Source organism: Mesocricetus auratus, unplaced genomic scaffold (genome assembly GCF_017639785.1).
Source record: "Mesocricetus auratus isolate SY011 unplaced genomic scaffold, BCM_Maur_2.0 Super-Scaffold_100006, whole genome shotgun sequence".
NCBI classification, from domain to species: Eukaryota; Metazoa; Chordata; class Mammalia; order Rodentia; family Cricetidae; genus Mesocricetus; species Mesocricetus auratus.
The window spans coordinates 63,910,993-63,934,439 of record NW_024429190.1 but is presented as its reverse complement, the minus strand read 5'-3'; the positions used below and the strand labels follow the sequence as shown (position 1 = coordinate 63,934,439).

At 37.7% G+C, this 23,447-nt stretch overlaps 1 protein-coding gene across 1 annotated transcript in view; it reads left to right on the top strand.

Moving 5' to 3' along the window:
- Positions 1 to 13,476: 13,476 nt before the first annotated feature.
- Positions 13,477 to 23,447, top strand: part of LOC101823627 (transmembrane serine protease 11E) — a 47,575-nt gene continuing 37,604 nt past the window's right edge. The window contains exon 1 of the mRNA XM_040747294.1: positions 13,477 to 13,584. Coding sequence (XP_040603228.1) covers positions 13,577 to 13,584 — 8 coding nt within the window. The 5' untranslated portion in view covers positions 13,477 to 13,576. The remainder of the gene's footprint in view (positions 13,585 to 23,447) is intronic.

The window sequence follows — 23,447 nt, the reverse complement described above, 5'->3', positions numbered from 1 at the left end:
CTAGGGTCAAAGAAGAAATAAAAAAAGAAATTAAAGACTTCCTGGAATTCAGTGAGAATGAGGACACAACATACCCAAACTTATGGGACACTTTGAAAGCAGTGCTAAGAGGAAAGTTCATAGCACTAAGTGCCCACATGAAGAAACTGGAGAATAGTCACACTAGAAATTTGGCAGCACAAATGAAAGCTATAGAACAAAAGGAAGCAAACCCACCCCAGAGGAGCAGGTGCCAGGAAATAATTAAATTGAAGGCTGAAATCAATAAAATAGAAAGTAAGAAAATGATACAAAGAATTAATGCAACAAAGAGCTGGTTCTTTGAGGAAAGCAACAAGATAGACAAACCTTTATTCAAAGTTACCAAAAGGTAGAGTATGAACATGCAAATTAACAAAATCAGAAATGAAAAGGGAGACGGAACAACAGACACTAAGGAAATTCAGAGAATCATCAGGTCATATTTTGGAAAGCTATATTCCACAAAATTTGAAAACTTAAAGGAAATGGACAATTTTCTGGATAGATATCACTTACCAAAATTAAAAACAGACAAGCAATTTAAATAGACCTATTCCACCTAAGGAAATAAAAGCAGTCATCAAAAGTCTCCCAACCAAAAAAGTCCAGGGCCAGATGGCTTCAATGCAGAATTTTACCAGAAATTCAAAGAAGAGGTTATGCCAATTCTCCTCAAAGTATTCCATGCAATAGAAATAGAAGGATCTTTGCCAAACTCTTTTTACGAGGATTCAATAACATTGATACCCAAGCCACACAAAGACACAACTAAGAAAGAGAACTTCAGTCCAATATTCCTCATGAACATTGATGCAAAAATACCCAATAAAATCCTGGCAAACCAGATCCAAGTACACATCAGAAAAGTCATCCACCATGATCAAGTAGGCTTCATCCCAGGGATGCAGGGATGGTTCAAAATAAGAAAATCTATCAATGTAATCCACCATATAAATAAGCTGAGAAACAAAAATCACATGATGATTTCACTAGATGCTGAAGAAGCCTTTGGCAAAACCCAACACCCATTCATGATAAAGGTCTTGGAGGAATCTGGGATAACAGGAACATACCTAAACATAATAAAAGCTACATACAGCAAACCAACAGCCAACATCAAACTGAATGAAGAGAAACTCAAGGCAATTCCTCTAAAATCAGGAACAAGGCAAGGCTGTCCACTCTACCCATACCTCTTCAATATTGTACTTGAAGTTCTAGCTAGAGTAATAAGACAACAAAAGGAGATCAAGGAGATACAAATTGGAAAGGAAGAGTTAAAACTTTCACTATTTGCAGATGATATGATAGTTTACATAAGTGACCCAAAAACGCTATCAGGAAACCCTTACAGCTGATAAACACCTTCAGCAAAGTGGCAGGATACAAGATCAACTCAAGAAAATCAGTAGCCCTACTATATACAGATGTTACCATAAAAGGGCTGAGAAAGAAATCAGAGAAACATTACCTTTTGCAATTGCCACAGCAACATAAAATATCTTGGGGTAACGCTAACCAAACAAGTGAAAGACCTGTATCACAAGAACTTTGAGTCTTTAAAGAAAGAAATTAAAGAAGACACCAGAAGATGGAAAGATTTTTCCATGCTCTTGGATAGGTAGGATCAATGTAGTGAAAACGGCAACCCTGCTAAAAGCAATCTACAGACTCAGTGCAATCCCCATCAAAATAGACAGGTAGACCAATGGAATCCAATTGAACACCCTGAGATTAATCAACAAACTTATGAACAGCTGATTTTTCGACAAGCTAAAATTATACAATGGAAAAAAGATAGCATCTTCAACAAATGGTGCTGGCATAACTGGATATTGACATGTAGAAGACTTCAGATAGATCCATGTCTATTGTCATGCACAAAACTTAGTCCAAATGGATCAAAGACCTCAACATAAATACAACCCACTGAACTTCTTAGAAGAGAAAGTGGTAGTTACCCTTGAACAAATTGGAACAGGAGACCGCTTTCTGAACATAATACTAGTAGCAAAACACTGAGATCGACAATAAATGAGACATCCTGAAACTAAGGAGCTTTTGTAAGGCAAAGGACACAGTCAACAAGACAAATGGCAGCTCACAGAATTGGAAAAGTTATTCATTCACCCCACCTCTGATAGAGGGCTGATCTCCAAAATTTACAAAGAACTCAAGAAGCTAGTCTCCAAAACACCAAACAATCTAATTAAAAAGTGGGATACAGAACTAAATAGAGAATTCTCTTTTTTTATTACTTTAATTTTAAATAGCTTGCTTCACATGTCAATCCCAGTTCTGTCTCCCTCCCCGCCTCCCACCCTATCTCTACTTCCTTCCACATAGTGGATATGGATATCTAGAGTCTGTCGTTTCATTCAGGGCAGGGGCCAGGCATTCCCCTAAGAGTCCAGGCTGAGAGAGCATCCCTCTTTGTGTTATGGACACATGAAGTCTGTTTGTATGCCAGGGATAAACACTTATCTACTGCCCAAGGCCCCATAGGTTGCCCAGACCTCCTCACTAACTCTCACACTCAGGGGGTCTGGATCAGTCCCATGCTGGTCTCCCAGCTGTCTGTCTGGGGTCCAAGAGCTCCCGTTGTTCAGATCAGCTGTCTCTGTTGGTTTTGCCAGCCCATTCTTTGCCAATTTGCTCATCGCTCCTCTCTCTCTGTCACTGGGTTCCATGGGTTCAGTTCAGTGTTTAGCTGTGGGTGTTTGCCTCTGCTTCCATCAGTCAATGGATGAAGGCTCCAGGATGGTTACAGACATCAAGTTCATTATCAGGAATGGGCATTTAAGGTGGTCTCTCCACTGTTGCTTAGCTTACCAGTTGGTGTCATCCCTTTAGATCACTAGAGGTCACAATGGTACCTGATCTGTCTTCTAACCTATGATTCAGTCTTCCCCCTATCCTACCTCCCCAGTCAACCTTCATGTTCCACCATGACCTACTCTCTCTTCTTCCAGCTCCCACTACCCCCCACCCCTCACTGTGTTCCCAATATGTCTTGCCTCATTCCTCTTCTCTGGCATACCATGCATATCCCTCTTAGGTTCTTTCCTGTTTCCCAGACTCTCTGGCAGTGAAAGTGCAGGCTGGAACTATCAATAGAGGAGTCTAAAATGGCTGAGAGACACTTGAGAAAGTGATCAACATCTTTAGCCATTAGGGAAATGCAAGTCAAAGGAACTCTGAGATATCATTTTACTCCTGTCAGAATGGCTAAAATAAAAAACACCAATGACAGTTTGTGCTGGAGAGGATGTGGAGAAAGGGGAACACTCATCCATTGCTGGTGGGAGTGCTAACTTGTACAGCCACTTTGGAAATCAATATGGAGATTCCTTAGGAAAATAGGAATCAGTTTATCACAAGACCCAGCAATTCGAATCTTAGGCATATACCCAAAAGATGTGCATTCATACAGCTAGGATGTCTGGTCCACTATGTACATAGCAGCATTCTTTATAATATCTAGATCCTGGAAGCAACCTAGATGCCCCACAAGTGAAGAGTGAATAGAGAAAATGTGGTACATTTACACAATGGAGTGCTACTCAGCAGAAAAAAACACAATGGAATCCTGAAATTTGCAGGCAAATGGACAGAAGATAGAAGAAACGATCCTGAGTGAGGTAACCCAGTCACAAAAAAGACAAATATGGTATGCATTCACTCATATATGGATTTTAGACATGGATCAGGGGAGTGTCAGGCTACAATCCCAGGGCCAGGGAGGTTCCCAGGAGATATGCATTATACCCCAGAGAAGTGGAATGAGGCAAGATCTCCTGAGCAGATTGGGAATGTCAGGGGAGGGGAGAGAGAACCAAGAAAAAGAGAGGGGGATAAGAGGAGGTGAGAAGAAGGCATGGGGGAGCAGGAAGGTTGAATTGTGGTAAGAATAGAGGAGACGAGGATGAGAGATACCATAATAGTTGGAGTCATTATAGCTTTGAGGAGAGAGCTGACATTAGTGAGATTTCTAGAGATCTACAAGGATAACACCGATTGGAAAACTAAGTAATAGTGGAGAGACTACATTAATAGCCCCTATCTGGTGATAAGGTTGATGACTACCTTATATGACATCCTAGAACCTTCATCCGGTGATTGATGGAAGCAGAGACAGATACTCACAGCTAAACACTGAACTGACCCCCTGGAACCCAGTGACAGGGATGGAGGAGTGATGAGCAAAGGGGTCAAGACCTCACAAAGACAGCTGACTGGACAAGGGGGAGTACTTGAGCCCCAGACTGATGACTAAGAGACCAACAGGGGGCTGATCTGGACTCCATGAGTGTAGTGTCAGTGAGGAGACCTCAGAAATCTCTGGGGCCTTGGGTGGTAGATCAGTGTTTTCCATGGAGAACCAATGAACTTTGGGAGCCCATTCCACATGGAGGGATGCTCTCTCAGGCTGGACACATGCGAAAGGGCCTAGGCCCTGCCCTGGATGAAATAACAGACTCTTGAGATCCCCCCAAAGAGAGCCTCACCCTCTCTGGGGAATGATGTCCAGATTGGGTGGGGAGCTTGGGGAGGTCTGGTGTAGAGACATATGAGAAGGGGTGGTAGAGGGAGCCGGGATTGACATGTGAAGCATGCATGCATGTTTCTAAGACATAATTTATTTTAATAAAAATTAAAAAAAGAGAAGGTAAGATCTAGTCACTTGCTAATAGAATATACCTTCAGGCAAGTTAGGAACAATTAGCTGAGGCTAGTCTGATGCTCTTCTCTGTTTTACAAGGTCCTTTCCAAACTGTACTTAGTAGGTTTCGTAGGATATTTGGTTTTGTTCACTTTGTTTATCTGTGTGCCCAAATACCAAGAGAGCTGGTGCTGATTTGATGTATGAGCCTGAGTGCAGAAGGAGATGAGAGGATTGTCGAAATCACAATTATTTTTATGTCTGAAATATGAGAAATTTTCGGCTTACCCGCATCATTAATTAATATAAATAGAATGTTTCAGATGCACGTACCACTGAGCAGATTTGATGTGGCTGGGGCAGGATCCATGTTAGGCTTGCAGCTTCTCATCTTCTGAGGTACCCCAATGAATACTCCTGTGAGCATAAGATTCCCAGTTTAAGAAGCACAGCCTAGAAATGTCTTCCTACTCAAGGCTTTGACTTTCTTCCTTGGTTTTGAAGCCCCCATTTTCTTTGGGGACTTAGGGTTGAATTCAGTACTCTTGATTTTTTACTCTGGGTGTCTTCTCATAGCATATTCCATTAGAGGACTGATTTTCACTTTCTTAACCAATAGATACTTGGCCTACTCACCCCTAGATCACTACTCTGCTAGAGGATCATAGACTCTGTGGTGGTTTGAATGAGATATCCCACTCCACTCCTGACCTGGCTTAGTCTTGGGCATGTGACCACTTGGTCTCAAGTTGATGGTACTATTTGGGAGCTTTAGGAGGTCTGGCCTTATTGTAGGAAGCTCACTAGGGTGAGCTTTGAGAGTTTAAAGACTGGCACCATTTCAAATTCCTCCTTCTCCTTTCTTCTTGCAGTCCAAGATGGGAGTTCTCAGTTCTTTCTGTCACAGTTCCCTGTCACGGTGGCCCCTTGTCTTTCTGTAACCATAGCACAAATAAACTCTTCCTTCTCTAAGTTGCCAGGCCATGGTGTTTTATCACAGCAATAGAAAAGTAACAGACCCCAAACCTCCAAGTGCTGGTATATTCATCCTTTTAAGAAATAATCTGTGGATGCCAACTGTGGTTTTGAGACTTAGAAAAAAATCTTTGGGGTTACTGTGGCCAGAAGGGATACAGTCTCTGACTTTAAGGAGAGACCATGTTGGGAAGGACATAAGTTAAATCTAACACTGCAAAAGTGGCTGATAAGTACCACATTGTATAAAGGCCTACTGTGTTTGAAACATAAAATGGGTTCCCTTTATAGATTCAGAGAAATCTTCCAGGAAAATGGTGCTCTTACCATATGGGACAAGGAGGGATTGACAATTCCCTCTTTGAATAAAAATTTTCCCATAAGCAAAGTGATTGCTAAAGTGGCATTTGAAGGGGAAACTTCTTACACTACAGAGTTTAATAACTTGGACTTGTGGATTGGGAATACATGTGTTCCTTTCACAGAACTGTGCTGTTGCATCTGGCAGAAACAGTCTCTTCTTCAAGCCTTAGCCCTTTGCTTATGCAAACAACTGGAGAATCCCTATTTGCCTTCCTGCTGCACAAAAATTAACTTAGAACCTTGTATAGTAAGCACATTGGCCACTAAAATTTTATGAATTAAATTGTTTAAATTTTAACTTATTTTCCAATTTAATCTATTGTTTTTTATCACTTTATCATTAAAAGAGCACTGTGGTGTCAGTATTCAAAAGGCTTTTGGCAATGGCATTTGTCTTGAAAGGTGAGGTGTGAGGTGGAACTCATTTCATAACTCAGAAAGAGACACGCCTAACTACTGAGGAACTCCTCTGAGGTGGTGATAGAGGAAACACGGTTAATCAGGGCTGACTAATGGAGAATAATGGGATGTTAGGTGAAGAAAGGTCTGCACTCACATATGCTACCTCTGTTTATGGCATGTGGCTCTCTGTATTTCAAGTTATTTCATCAAAAGAACTCTGGACAATAGTTTTCTCTTCTAACATGGCAAGCATTAAAAATGCTACAAAATAGGATTCCTTATATAAGACATTAACATTTAATACGTTGGCATATACCAAAATAAGGACATAGATCAGTAGAAGAGTACTTTCTTAGCAAGTATTGGCTCATTCCCCAACACTGCTGGGAAAACAATAAAAAAGACATATCTTGGTCATCCAATCAGTGTTGGATTCTATTCATGGAGTGGTCCTTAAGTTAAATCAGATATTGGTTGGTTTCTCAAGTTTTATGCCACCTTTTCACTAGCCTATCCAGCAGGCAGGACCCCATTTTACAGAGTGTTTGTAGCTGGGTTGGCATTTACGTTTCTCCTTTAGTAGCTTGTGGTGTTGTGGTGTACCTTCTGGTACCAAGAACATTAGCCAGAAGTTGTGGAAGTTCTAGGTAGTCAACAGCTTGACTTTTTGAATGAGTTGTGTTTTTCAGGAATAGGACCTTACTGCCAGTTTGGGAAAAACAACCTATAGTCTTGGCAAACAGCTTGGATTGTTTGGGGATTCCTGTGGGACTCCTTTGGCCAACAGCTCAACAATATGTAACCTAATCCTGGCACTGGAAGCTTTACTTGGTGACAAGAGATGGTGAGTTGAAGCTTTGTTCCCCTTTTTTGTAATTTCTTTTAGACCATCTTCATATATGTATATATTATATTCATTCTTAGTCTTCCCCACTAGTAAAGTCCTTCAAGATTCATTCCTACCTCTTTAGACCTCCCAAATTTGTTTTGTTCCCTCCTTTTCCACATCCCTTCCCCTTCTTCTCTTCCCATTCTTACTTTTTTTCCTCCTTTCTTCCCCTCTTCTTCCTCCCTCTTTCTTCTTCTCCTTCTTGTCTTCCTAGTCATACTTTTCCTCCTCCCCCTCCCTCATTATCACCATCTTCTTCCAGTGTATGCTGTCATATACTTCCATGTTTAGCTGATTGATTGTAGTGGGGCCTGCATATTAGGACCTATACCTTTGCAGAAAAATGGTTCTCCCTCTCCCAGAAGCCAGTAACTGTTCGTCAGTTGTTAAGAGAAGATCATAATATTAGAAAAATAACTTTTGAACTATCGATGTACTGAATCATTATTATTCTGAAAGTTATACTTCTCTCTTTCAGAACAAGATTTTATGTTAACTTTAGTCAAATAAATTTTAAAAAGAAAGCAAATAAGATTTTGTAGCAATGAATCTTGAGCAGTTAATGCATCCAATTTATATAGCAATTTACACATATTTGCTTTCTAGTTAGCCTACATTCAACACATTGTGGTTTTACATAGGTGAATTTCACTAATGAAGACCACTCTTACCTCTTGTGTTGGATGCATACCATGTTTCTAAGTATTGACCTCCTTCTTTATGTCCATGCTTAAACCTGACTGCATATTTTGTCTTAATAAACCCTGAAATTTTCTTTACTTAATAAATCTGAAATTTCCCTCAGAAAAGTGATTGTGTGTGTGTGTGTGTGTGTGTGTGTGTGTGTGTGTGTGTGTGTGTTTTTTTGGGTTTTTTCAAGACAGGATTTCTCTGTGGCTTTGGAGGCTGTCCTCGAACTAGCTCTTGTAGACTAGGCTGGCATCAAGCTCACAGAGATCCACCTGCCTGTGCTTCCCGAGTGAAAGCTGTGCTCTTATAGTTATTTTTAAAGTTAAAAATACTTTAAAGCTGGAAACCATTGGTTTAGAAGTGATACATGCAACATTACAACACAGTTGTTAATAGCCTATGCAACAAACTATAGAGTTGGTTCTAATCACAGCTAATTCATATACCATTGTGTGACTCCTGTCTCCATTATTTTATCAGCAAAGAGATAACAAAATAATAACACCTACTATGTAAGATTATTGTGAAGATTAGACCAACAAGTACGTGGGAAGTGCTAAAAGGAGGGTGTGACAGTAAATGTTCCAAAGTCTTAGTTCCATTTTACTGGAATGTGGAGGTTTGCTACTCATTTATGCAGGTAGTATTATAGTGCTCCAAGAACAGACTGCATGTAAAGCAATATGCAACAAACAATTTTCTTTTTGTGATGCTGAAAACTGAAGCTAATATATTATACAGATCAGGCAAGCATTCTGTCACTGAGCTACATCCCAGTCCTCAAAACTGGCATTTTCTTAGTGCATTTATGTCAGGCACTGTCTAAATTTTGAGTACAGATCCAAGAAAGAGTAGATGCAGTTTCTAGTTTGAAGGGACTGCATTTCAATGAAAAAAACTATATGTACTATAGTAAATTATGTATATATATATATATGTGTGTGTGTGTGTGTGTGTGTGTGTGTGTGTGTGAATAATCTTACAGAAAAGAAAGTGGCTGTAGGAGTGGAGGCTAATGGGAGATACAGATGTTCCTCTATGTAGAACAATGTTTTTTAAATTCAAATTTTAAAATATTGTTTTATTTATTATGTATACAGACTTCTGCCTGCATTTATGCCTGCAGGCCAGAAGAGGGCACCAGATCTCATTACAGATCGTTGTGAGTCACCATGTGGTTGTTGGGAATTGAACTCATGAACTCTAGAAGAACAGCCAGTGCTCTTAACTGCTGATCATCTCTTCAGGCCCTGAAACAATGTTAATGTCTCTAGAAGCCCATTGTAAGTTGAAAATACTGAGAGAAAATGTACCTAAAACACCTGACCTACCAAGCATCACAGCTTAGAAATTCACCATGATGTGAGAAAAGGTGATCGATCTTCACAATTATTTATCTGGCCCAGGGTTGTGCCTCACTGTTGCTGCCCAGGATGCCCAGAGAATATTGTAACAAACAGTGTTAGTCTAGGAAAAGCTAAATGTTCACATCTCACACCATAGCTTTTACTTGATGCACACACCATTTTCATATAATCATAAAATGAAAAAAAAGTTGAATTACTGTGGATATTATGACAGACTGTTTTTGATGGAGTGTTCAGTACTCTCAGGAGTAGTTGATATATGAGTATTGATGTGAATGAAGTGAGAGAATGAATACTAAGAAAATGAGAAGAAAAAGAATTCCAGAAGACAGGAACAACATAATAAAATCTGGGAGGCAGAGCCAAATTCAGTAGTGTAGGAGCAAACAAAAGGACCATGTGGTAAAAGAAAAGACTTAGTATTTGGATATGGGACAGGAGTAGTCAAGTGATTTTGGGTTTATATAGATAATAACCCTGTTCATCAACTCAGTGGAAATGATGAGCATCATGTTCCAATGTCTTAAGTGTAAAACTATATAGAAATCATATCTAGAAATAAGAAGGATTTTGAATGACTAGGACTATTTTAACAGCTCACAATTGAAAATAGTTCACTAAGATGCCAAAATTTTGGATCAGTCACTTCTCCACCTAGAAGGGTAAGCAAACTATGAGGTCTTATAGTGTCCTGTCCTTATGGCACTGAGTACTCATCTTCTAATATGATGACATAGAAATTTAGGGAGCCATGTAGGCTAGTAAGTAGATTCATGTGTAGAACAGCATTCATAGGGAAAGGTTACTGCTCTTCCTAAAGGGAACAGATATCTTTTTTTATTTCCAAGACCAAATAATTAGAGCCCAATAGGAGCTGTATGCACCATGGGAATAAATTCACTAATGGTAACACCTTTGCTTACCCAGACAGCTAGTTTAACAATATTTGTCAGTGTATAATATGTGTCCCACTAAATGACTAATAAAAAGCACTGGTTTATTATTACAGTGATACAACCTCTGGATAATTTTAAGGGCTTCCAGAAATTAGTCAGATTATTATAGACATCTGTGTTTTATCTAGCATTAAAGAACTTGGTACAAGCTAAGAGGTATTTAAGCAATGATAAAAACATCCCTGACTAGCCACAGTGGCAGTATACCTCTGAAGCTTATGGCACCAGATAGCCATTGTAGTAAAATTGCTAACTGTATAGAAGGACAATGTAATAATTTGTTTGGCTGATAAAAATACCTGTGGTCAAGTTGCTAACTTGTTATGCAATGTGATATATCTACTATGGTCTTACAAGAGACTCTACTGCACAGATCTTTTCTTGACTCTTCTTTCACCATTCCATAGATTGTGACAATCATAACTCATTCATGCCCAGGGTGAATGTTTCTTCACTCCATCGCTTCTGATGCAGATACAGAATGATTTCCAAAATGGCAAAGAAAGAGTATTTGAATAAAAGATGAACTTCTTCTCTAAGAAACATTTTTGTCTCTTTTAGAGATAGTTTTGAAATGATTAATGTTGCTTTTATATCCTACAACTCTAAGAGTGACTATCAAAAATGACTAAATTCATGAATTCTCCCAGTGGAGCCTTCAAATCAGATATTTTCATATCTCTTTTCCTTGTCATTTTCAAGTTTCTACTAAACTGTTAACTATACCGTCAAATTTGATGTTATGTACTGTTACAACTTTGTGTGTGAGTAGGTTGTGTGCCTATGAAAGTCAGAGGTCAACATAGATGTCCTCTTCCTCCATTGCTCTCCACTTTATTTTTTGAGGCAGGGTCTCTCAATAATCCTGGAACTTACCAACTTACTAGACTGGCCAGCTACAAAACTCCAGGGATTTTCCTGTCTCTCCACCACTACTCCCACCCCCATGATGCTGAGGTTACACATGCATGACATTACTCTGTTTTTGTTGTATGCATTAGAGTAGAATTCAGGACACACTGAAATGTCTCCGCAAGCTGTGTAGTGGCTTCTGAGTGGCCTGAATAGGGGGGGGATTGTGATTATCTTTCAATACTTTTAAACAGATACCTATTTAAGTCTGTTTAGATACTCATAATTCCTGATTTTGTAGAAGCATGTTCTAATAGTTCTTAACCAAAGTTGAAGACTGTCCTCTCATTTTCTGCATCTTTATTTCTAGGTATACATATATACCATCTTAGACACATATAAAGAATTTATTTGAATTTGAGATGTAGTTTCTGTGAAAGAACAAAGGAAATGAGATTTTTGTTAGCTGAGTCTGGAAAGTCTTGGCCCAGAGTTATTTGGAAGAGAAGTACATTCTCCCTTGAAGATAAATGCTTAGCGAACATTTTCAAAAGAACTTAAGTTCCAAATAAGATATAGAATTACTAAGTGATAATGTTTTATTGTCAGAGGTGCCACTTTTAAAGACTGCTTAAGAACAATGTAATCTCAAATCCAAAGGATTTGTTTTTGTTTAATTGGTTTTTTAGTATATTTTGTTGCCTTTTTATTTTTGGATAAAATTTTAAGTAGACAAAAATTGATGCATATATTGAATTATTTCAGGTAAGTAAATATGCTTATTGTTCACCTGTATTAAGTGATTTATTAACTTAAATATAAAAAGCCCATCTCTTGGGTTAGGAATGGAGCTCAGCTGGTGGAATACTTGCCCAGGTATTCACAGAGACCTGGGTCTATCCACATAAAACCAGATGTGCTTGCTGGTAATCTTAGCAGAGGGGAGAGGATCAGAAATTCAAATTCTGTTGACCATCTATTGCTGGGCATACAGCCTACCTTAAGAATAAATTTTTTCCCCAGTGAGACTCCCTTGTAGAAAACTGAATGTTCACTTGCAAGTGGTTATAAATTGGAGAAAGCTTTAGAATTACGGATGAGGTCTCGTGTCCACTTTTGCTTTCAGTTCTAGGAACCTATCTGGTGCAGACCCCTGCAGGTCCTATTGTAAGCTGCCTCAGTTTCCGTGAGTCCTTGTGTGAATTGTTTCTACTGTGTTTAAAAGACCTTGTTTCCTTGGTGCCCTCCATTCTTTCAGGCTCTTCTACTTCTGCAGGGTTCCCTGAGTCCAAATGGGAGGGATTTGTAAAAAGGGACATTTCTGAAGACACAAGGACAACTTCCCCATGGTGGAGGTTCCTTGCAATACTGCTAGAGTGACTTCAACCCCATTCCTCATCAAGAATCCCTACATCTTGCCCCTGTTCAAGCCCTGGGATAACTGGTTACATAGTATAATCAAGCAGTGTTCTTTCTTTTCCATGTGTAATTTTAAGAGTCTGTGTATGTTACGAGAGATTCCTTTCTGTTGAAATTTTATAACCGAGTAAAGTGAGAGACAAACAAAAGTTCCTTTCCAGTAGGCAAGAGTTACAACACCATGAGATCAGGGAGGTGAACAGATAACCTTCTTTGTGAGCATTAGAGAAAGCAATTTGAAAAAATGTCTCAAGCAAATATAGAGATACTTCAATTCTGTTTGCAAGAACACATTGACAAACATATTTATCTGTTTTCTGAAATAAACAAAACAGTGAGTTAGGCAATGTGCCAGATTCTAATAAAATGAAAGAAATAGACTGTCTTAAGTGGAGGTTAGTATTTGTAAATGACTTGACTTTTCTAGAACAGCAGTGACACACAGTTTTAAGATGCTAATGTTTTTCTAATCTCTGATGTATTTCCAACATCTGGCTTATAGTTAATTCCAAAGGGAAACTTTCATTTATATGCTTGGCTGAGTAGAAAATGTGTCAGCTTAGTTTCCAAAACAAAATACTGGTGTTAGTCCTTGTCAGGCAGCTCGCTTAATTAACCTGGAAGCTTGAGGAGGCTGAGGTTAACCCTAATTTTGCCTTTTTGTAATTTAAAAACAGAACATCCTAAAATCCCCATAATGTTAATATCTTAAAAGTAGCTCAAGACAATTGCTTTTAAGTCCTTGCTCCTAGAAAGTTCTTATAAGTTATTCTTCTTGTTGCTCTCTATAAAAAGTGTCTTTGTCGCACTAGTCACACAAATAGTCCCCACACTAGCCAAGACTTGTCAGACTGGTTCTCTATGGTTCATAAGTGACTTCTTTCTTCACCTCACTTTAACCTACAAAGCCACGGATGAGCTGATGCACACGCTCAGTCGCGGACCAGTCACCACAGGTCTAGGATCCTGCTAGTCAGCGATGTATCGGTGAGTTCCTGTCTCCTTTCTACCCAGTAACTGTAGTCTGAAGTGGTCTGAGGCAACCAAGGACTTGGCTCCCCAGCCAATTGTGTTTAGTATGGTTTTTACATGACACTGTGCCAGGTAGGTTCTTGTCCTTTCAATAGGAGTGTTCCCTCTCTCTTTCTGTCTGCTTAGGCTCAGAGGTTTTCCAAACTGTAATGGAGACAGTGATGTACTGCTATGCTTAGTTTTCTTGTTTTGGGGAAGAATACAATGTTTTTCAAATTTAGGCTCATGGTCTTATGAGAAAATATACTTATTTCATAAAGTATACATAAGAAATGTAAATGTGAATTAAACTTGTTTACTTCTCTAAGTAGTCCAAAACTAAAAAGTATAACCTACTTTGAAAAAATAAGAAACAATTAAAGATGACTGCTTTGAATAGCTAAATTGTTATAATTAGATTTCAAAAACAAACCCAGTGATGGAGATGTAGTAGTTCAGGGGCAGAGCATTTACCTGGCTTGTAAGAGACTCTGGGCTCAAACCTCAGCACAACACACACATCAAACTCCGATATACTTGACCACAACAAACTTCTCTATTATTTTCTTTTAATGTTAGAACCTAAGCAGTAACAAAAATTTAGTCTACTAATTTTGACTCAAAATAATCTTATTTAATTTTATATTAAAATTTATTTTCTAAAGCATATTGATAAATCTGCTTGATTTATACTTGATGAGTAAATATCCTTAGCACTTTGAGAAGAGAATATAAAAATTTCAGTGGAATCTGTGCCTTCACTGCATAAGGAAAAACTTGATTTTGTAACTGGAAGAAGTTCTCTATTTAATGAGAAGTTGGATATTCCTCTACTATTTCTAAGAGTCAACTAAGAACTACAGATCTTATAAATATAGGGATGTCTGCCTTTTACATCATTTTAATAACCCCTGATGCTCCTTGTATCTTTTCTTCTTCCTTTCATTCATTTTTATAATATTACTGTAGAAAATAGTACTTAAGAAAGTCTCTATTGAGTTCTCCATACTAGCTTCCAGATCTTGTCTGTGTTAGATCTGACTGAATTTCAGTCTTAACATGTAGAGAAGCTGCAATGAAGCAAATATTGCAATGAATTCTTTTTCTATAATTTATCTCTTATTTAAAATAGAAGATTTGTTAATTTTCAAAAGTCCTGTTTCAGAATAGACGAGATTATCTTTTAAGTAAACAAAAATCCCACCAACTAAAAATCAAAAAACTCCTAGATCCGAAGGTTTTATGACTGATAAAGAAGACTATGTGGGGATGGGTGCAATATTGGATGAGATATCAAGGGGATGGCTGAGGTTGAAATGAACTAGGTTTATTACACAAATTTTCAAAAGGATTGCTCTGAAGAAATAGAAATATATATATGTTGATGGTTTCAGTTTGATGACTTTGTCTCATTACTGGAGTATAGAAGAAATAGTTGGGAAGTTGTATTTATATCCACCTTCATCTTTAGCCAAATCCTGACTGCCTTCTCCCTATCCCATCTAAATGAGAATGACTATTTAAGACATTTGAGGGTAAGGAAATTATTTGGACTGGGTGAAGATTCATCCTGCTACTCTTCAAGTTCTTCAAATTGTTATTCTTTGAGTACAAAGAGATCAACACATTGATTTTATAAACACACACAGAAGAAGAAAGTTAAAGAAATCCTCACTGTGTAGGCTTATAGGAGGAGACTTGGGAGGAGAAGATATTTCTTAAATATTTTTTCTATACATTTTTATTGAAATTAAAAGCAATATTATTTTACATACTAATCCCAGTTCCCTGTCCTTCCATGCCCCCACCAACCCCATCCCACCCCCCAAATATTTTTACTTTCCTAAGTGTGTTTGCCAGTAACTGATGATAATAAAAGTTAAAAGTAAGTGGATCAAACTTATAGGGACTAATATCTATATTTTTTAAATGACTGAAGGCAAAATGAGTAATATTCAAATTAAATAAAATATACAACTTTAATTTTGGAGGCCTGGGCAGCCTATGGGGCCCTGGGCAGTAGATCAGTGTTTATCCCTGGCATACAAACAGACTTTGTGTGTCCATAACACAAAGAAGGATGCTGTCTCAGCCTGGACTCTTAGGGGAGTGTCTGGACCTTGCCCTGAGTGAAATGACAGACTCTAGATATCCCCTATGTGGAAGGAAGTGGGGATAGGGTGGAAGGCTGGGGGGGAGGGGATGGTGAGGGAGAGTGCAGGAGGAGGGAAGGGAGAGGGAACCGGGATTGACATGTGAAGCAAGCTATTTAAAATTAAAGTAATAAACAATTTTTACTTACAAACTACTTCTCAAAGACTGGCCCATGTACACCCTCGTTTCTTATCTAAATTTAAACTGGAAAATAAAATAAAAAATAATTAAAATAATAATAATAAACAAACAAAAAATCTAGAAACTAGAAAAAAAAGAAGAGGTGATTATGAATTTGAGAGGGAGTGTAGAGACAGACAGAAGGCATTGTACATGGAACTATGTAAACACAGTATGAAATTGTCAAACAAATGCGTTTAAATAAAAACAGTCAAAATCTAAAAAAAAAAGAATCAATAAGCACTTAATACAAGTAGAGTTATTTAGCCCCATGGCATAAAGCCTCATAAACCTGTAGTTGAACATCATGTTAAAGATTTGCCCAAAGTAATCTCAAATCCATGATGTTTGAGGAAAAAACAATATAGTGTGGACATAAAAAGAAAAGACTATGTGAGTCTGGAGAAAAAAAAGAGTAAACGAAACAGTTGTTATTAAAAAGAAGTCACCCTTTGCTTTATTTAAATTGAAATAATTATATCTTAATGAGAGGTGCTCTCTCCCTAGTCACCTTTCCCTTCAAGGAAGATGAGCACTTATTTATGCAGCATAGTGATGATTATGGAGGCAAGGGTAATTTCAGAAGGTGTGGACACTGAAGGGAGGGTACAGATATATTGGGTAGTTTATGTCAAACAGGGAAGCAGGTCTTATTTTCATCTTCAAAATAGACTTGTTTACAGGAAAAACTTCACTGTAAAACTACACCACACCCGGAAATTAGTCAGTAATGATATTGAAAGGAATTTTCATTGACAGGTAGGTTTAGAGTTGCGACATGTCTGTGCTACAAGGGTTTCACATGCATTCATTTCTCTTCTGGCTAAGGTCAGTCCTGTTCATAGAAAAAGCTTTCAGCAAGCTTTCATTGGCCTCACATTGTGTAACCTGTAAAGTGTATTCCATTGAGTAATGCTCTCCTAAGTGATTACTGTTATCACTTCTTTTAAAAGATAAGGAGGTGTGTGGTTCGAATGGTCCAGGCTCACTGTGGGATCCAGCATCTGCACTTGTGGTCTGGAAGTCCAGGCCTTTTTTTTTTATCTATAACAGAGTGTCTATCACAAGTGGTAAATGAAGAACCCTTCAGCCATTGGAGAGCTTGACAGGAATGGAAAACTCCACCATATATCTTCATGGATAAAACATGAACACATAGTCAACAGACAGATGGTGTATAAAGCCAACCTGAAGTTGTCTACACAAGTGCTGAGAAGGAAAGGCTGGAGGATAATTCCACTTTCATGTATGGGTTTCTAAACATCTTTAAAGAACCAGCTGTCTTACTAATGCTATAAAATGAACATGTGACCCAGTTTTCCTACTGTCTTAAAGGTGAGAGCACAACATTTAGATTACATCACTGTTTTCTGCAAATAAGTTCATTGGCCAGAATCAACTGTCTTTTCTTCTGAAATGAGTTTGGTCATTTTAAAGAGGGAACAAATGGAAACATCAGCACTGAGTTTTATACCCAAATCTAATAGTGTTCTATCCTCAGTGGTTGTGGAATAGTTCTCCTGTGATATTATGTTCAATGGATGTTCAATGGCTCTATCAGTGTTAGGGTTTAGAATATATTACTAGTTACTCAGGTTGGCATTCAGGAAGTTGAAGCTGTAGGATTGTTCAGTTTCAAAAGTTCATGAATATCCTGGGAAATATATAAAACCTCAACTCAACAAAACAGAATAAGATAGAATTAATTCAAGCATATTTTCTTGGAGCTACTTAATTAAAGATAATGGGTGGGAAATGTAAAGAACAACTTCACAGGTCAGAGATCACTAGATTAGGGATCATGAAGGACTGAAGGCTGAGGATGAAAGTGGGCTGCAGAGGCGTCAACACATCATGCCAGGACCTGCAAGCCTGACATTTCTCCAAGTACATACATGGTTTGTGTGGGAGGGTGAGTTGTCAGGACTTTCAAACAGTAATTCTAAGATGATAAACTAGTTTCAGGGAAATACAAAATACCACTGGAGCACCATTAAATTTTATCTTGCAGTGTTTCATGTGAAGATGCCAGATGACATATGTATTCTGGAGCTGAATAAGTAAACCCAGAGGGATTTTGCACTTTGTCTAAAGTTAAACTGTGAGTCAGAGCAGGGCAAAATAATAATTGCTATCATTTGAGTATACTGTGTAACAACTACCATCCTAAAACATTACTTGTGTTTAATCTTTATAACAACCTATGTCTATATTGTACCCATTCTATAGATGACAAAACAGAGGCTCAGAGACATACCTTTTTTTTTCAATTGATAATAAATAACAGAACTGAAAATGGACTCCTGTCTGTAAGACTACAAAAGCTATGTTTTAATTGTAACACTGACCCATCCTTAACTGGGCCTTTCTGTTCATCTATGTGGGTTCTCAATGACCAGTTTAAGTGTCTTACTGTGTTAAGAGATGGAAAAGTTATACTTTGAAAGAATGATTCAGTTATCCAATAAATGTTCTTTAAAATTAGCCTCTGTAACAGGAAGTATGGAAATTCCATTCCACAAAGGGAACAACATGCTGCAAGATTAGATAATTTGCATATAGCCACAGGAATAGGTGACTCAGTCAGCACTAGAGATAGAATCTGACCTCCCGGTGCACCTGTGTACTATGCACAGTTTAGGAGGAGAGATAGATTAGTGTGGGCCACACACACACACATGTCCCACAAACTATTGTTATGACTAATGTTATTAGAACTTGAATAAAAATAGACGGCCCTCTTAAAAATTAACATTATACATTTATTATGTACATGTTGATTTGAAATACCTACATATTACAGGATGGCTAAACCGAGCAAATGAGTATGTATAGTTCTTCATATGGATTATTATTTTTTAGTGAGAACAGGTAAAATCTACCCTCAGTGTTTGTCATACATATGAAACATTGTTATTAAATGGAGTCACCACCATGTGGTAGCTCTCTTGAGCATATTCATCCTAGCTAACTGAAAGTCTGTTTTATAAAGTTAGACTGAATATCGAAATCTTCTCAGCCCATGTGCCATAAAATGGAGAGAGGATGCATGCAGGAAGAATAAAAACATTCCCTGAGAAGATGTAGTTTCCAACATATTATTTATCATTTGTTACCTTCTAGCAATCCCATGAGGCAGCTAATTTTATTATTAGATGGCAGTGTACAAAGGAAAACCAAAAGTTGATGGGACTGAGTGAAGCCATTGTTATTCATTTGGTCACTGGGAATTCAAAGAGTTCTAACCTTTGCTTTAAACTGTACACACCTTGGCTAACAGGAGGTAGCAGTATGATTACTTAGAGCCTAGAACTGTATCAAACTCAAGATGAGTGCTTTTCTACAATTATTTGGAAGATGTTTATAGCATTGGTTCAATTTGTTGGTGGGAAAATATAGACTCAGGGAAACAAGCAACTTCCCAAGTACAACCTAGCTAAGGAAAGGTACTGTTAGGGCTAAACCCAGACTGTTCATAGTCAAAAAACCTGTGTCTTAATCTACCAGGTAAGAGAATGGAAACCATTAGCTTGAAGTTACAGAGCTTGTAACAGGAGATTACTGTAATTTTTGAATATTTAGAAATATTATTCTTATTTTCTTAAGATCTTTAAAATATATGTGAATGTTTAAAGGAAAATTTACAATAGTATAGGGATCTCAAAGTAAAATTATCTGAATCTAATGCATCAATAATAATCACTTTGAATGTATAGGTTTAAATCAATGGTTCTCAACTTTCCTAATGCTGTGATCATTTAATAGAGTTCCTCTTGTTGTGGTGACCCCTAATCCTAAGATCAATTTAATTGCTACTTCCTAACAGTGATTTTGCTACAGTTATCAGTCATAAAGTAAATATCTTACATGCAGAATGGCTCTAGGTGATCCCTGTGGAAACGTTTGAAACCCACTCGTCCAAATACTGAAAGACAGGGCTGAAGGGGAACTCAATGGGTAAAGACACAGTGCCAAGCCTGGTAAACTGAATTTGCTCCCCAGGGCACACATAATAGAAGGAGAGCACTGGCAAATGAATGGATGTAATTTTAAAAATGGAAACACAGATTTTTCAGATGGGACTAAGTAAAAGAAGAGAAAGAAGGAACCCACTATAAATACGATAATATAGAAAATTTAAACATATGAGAAAAACCCAATTATCAACAAACACTAATCAAAAGATGTATGTAAGTGTGTATTTTAATCTTAGAGATAATAGACTTTAGAATGAGGAAAATGACTGGGGATAAAAGGCAGAATTGACCCACAAGATAGCAGTCTAAAATGTGGTTACCCCTGTTACAGAACAGAGGTTCAAATAAATAAGACAGACAGTACTGAAGGGTAAAACAGGCAAATCTAGTTACTCCTGGAGCTGTCAACTCTTCCCTGTCACTATCTGACAGAACGAGTGCACAGAAACTCAGGTAAGACACAGAGGACCTGAAAACACTGAAACTATTCGACCTTGCTGACCTGTAGTAAACCCTCTACCCAAGAAGGGCAGAGTGCAAATTCTCTTATACACAGGGAAAATTTACCATGATAGACTCCCTTCTGGGCCATAAAACAAAGGACAGAAAAATGCACTAGATTGATCAGCAGTGGGCATGGTGGCTTAGAGGGAATCATTGTACAGGATGGCCAAGAGCTGCTGCAGTTATAGGAAAGGAGTTTCCGATTGGACCTCTGACCACCATTAGATCATGGCCAAGCAAGATAAGAGCCAGGAGGATTAATATTCAAATCCCTCACCTCTGACAATCTGCTCTAACGAAAAGGTTCTTAACTGAAATTTCAGTGTCTTGAAATGTTACTAAATTTATTATTTGTATTCCACAAATTGTACCACTATTGGAAGACGTTAAGTAAAATATTCCATCATCTCATATTTATACAGAATATTACTAATCATCTATCTTGAGGTTCTTTTCTCCTAAATATGATATAAAATGGTAATTACTTTACATAAAATGGTAATTTACCACAAGTGATCTGTTCTGTATATCATGTTCATATTAGATTTAACTAGGAACAGCAGGGTAAGAATAACAGCAGATTATGTGAGAATTTCATTTTCTTTAGTGTAAAACAGGTCTGGAGGCCAGCCGCTGTGGGAACAGAAGGTGATAATTAGGTATCCAGACTCTTTTTACCACGCTGCCCTACCAAAATTAGCACATATTTTCTAAGTCATGAACTAATTAATAACATTAAGTAATATGTATTCTAGTTATGAAATATAAATCAGGATTCTAGCCACCATAGTAGATTCCACTGGTGTCTACTTATTCATATGATGGGTTCTCTCTCTCTCCTCTCCTTTCTTTTTGTGGTACTGAGGATTGAATATAGAGCCTCCAACATTCTAAGCAAGAATTTAACCACTGGGCTATATATAGCCTTCATATTATTTTTTTAAAGTTTGAGACAGGGTTTCATTAAGTTTTTCAGGCTACCTTCTGAGAATGTGGAATTATAGGCCTGTGCATCCAGACCTGGTTTCAAATTTATTCTGCAGGTTGTCATGTTCTCTAGTTAATGATCAAGGCTTTACTTATTAAGGAAAAAGACAAATCTTGAAAGAGGTATTTAGGAGTCTCTACCTCTGGCACAGGGATGGACCCATTGTGATAAAGTGGAGGAAGTGGATACTGGGTTCTAAAGCCGGGAAACTGAGCCACAGCTGTGGATTTGGTAGCTATGAGTTTGTAGATACAAATTAATGTCATGTGTTCTGCTAAGTATTATTACTGGTTCTTCTGATTAGAACACTTGCCTTGAAATTTCAGGGGATTGATGTACAAGGGAAAAATCTGTCTTTAACAAGAATTTGAGAATATTAACAGCATGTTAATACTTTGAAGTAGGATTGAGAGTGTAATGATACTTCACAAATCCTCCAATCTATTTGAAATTTAAATTTTAGTGCACACGTGTTACAAATTACTGTTGGTGTCCAGACATTTATTAATTAGGTAAATTTACTTCTTTTGAACAATCATATATAGATAAATAGGGTCGACAATTTTCTAATTACATGTTATTGCTAAGGTGATCCAAATAAGGTTTCAGGACACACAGGAATTTGTACATTCTTGGTGAGTTACTCTGTTTATGGGTTACTCTGCTTCCCTGAGAAACAGTGCTTAAAGCACAGGCATAGCTTGTGTTCCACCTGGCAATCTCAATGTTAAGTTTTATCAGGGTACAGTTTACAAAATTTTAAAACTAGTGGAAAGCAAGTATTTAAAACTACAAGCTTTTCACAGATTTGATACAATTGATATTTGTCAATGTAATATTTTAGGGCTTTTCTTTTAAATTTATGGCAGCTTAATATAAAACATTGACTATTAGAGAAGTGTTAAGAATGAAAGGTAAAAGTTTCTTAACTTCTTTCTTAACAACTGTTTCCTAAAAATAAATCTATCGATAAAATCAAGAAAAAATGACCTGTAGTCCTTAAGTCTCTTAGCTTGCTGAAAACTATGTCAAATTGTCTGATATTGTAGTCAACAGAAAAACAGTATATTTGAGACATTATATGAAGCCTGATTAATACACTAAAGAATGCATATAATAATGCTAAACATTATTTCTGGATTATGTGAGATATTGAGCATCAATTTTGATGGATCTTTTAAAGGTACTAAGGTAAATTCCTACTTATTCACATTGATTCTTGAAAAAATTAGAGCATGTGACATCACACTGCAAGAAGCTGGGATGCTTGGACTACTATGATGTTGAATATGCACTCGAAGTTTTGTAAGGTTAATACAGGGGTCACTTGCCTTCAAGTTCACTACCAGTTCCCCTTGTCAATCTAGCTCTCACAGGGAACTGAAGTCCACAATCCAAATGGATATTTGGTACAAACACTACAGAAAGTGCTTGAATGTCTCAAGCTCTGTGTTAGCAGTGACATGGAGGTCTCCAGCTCAGATTCCTCAACCTTCCTTCTGTATACCCCTGCCTCATCCCATTTCAGAGGCACAGTTCCCCAGCTTTGGCTGCCATGGCATGCTTTGTTTGCTCTGCTGTATCAAACTGTGACTTTTAAAGTTACCCATGCCTATTTATTACTGTTGAATAGAAGAGTATGAGGAAAGTAAATAATGGTACTAAAGCCTACAATAGACTTAATGTGGAATCCCATTCCTAACTACTCACAGATTTTTAAATTTTTGTGCCCCATTTATCCATAATTACAAATTTCTAGGGGTTGGGCAATGTGTCATCATGCATGCCAATTTGTGGTACTTAAGTTGTAGCCTATGGGACTGGAAAGTTTATAACAACATTGATGATAGGGTCAGGTAGATCAGATCAAGCCCCCTTGCAGAGTCACTACTAGCATTTATATAAAACTCCTATCAAAGTCTGATGCTACCACATGCAGTCTTGCCAGCATTACTGTAAAGAAGTACCACCTGAGTTTTGTAGTTGGTTAAATACAGACATGGTTATGCTCTATAGCTTGCCTAAGGTAATAGTTA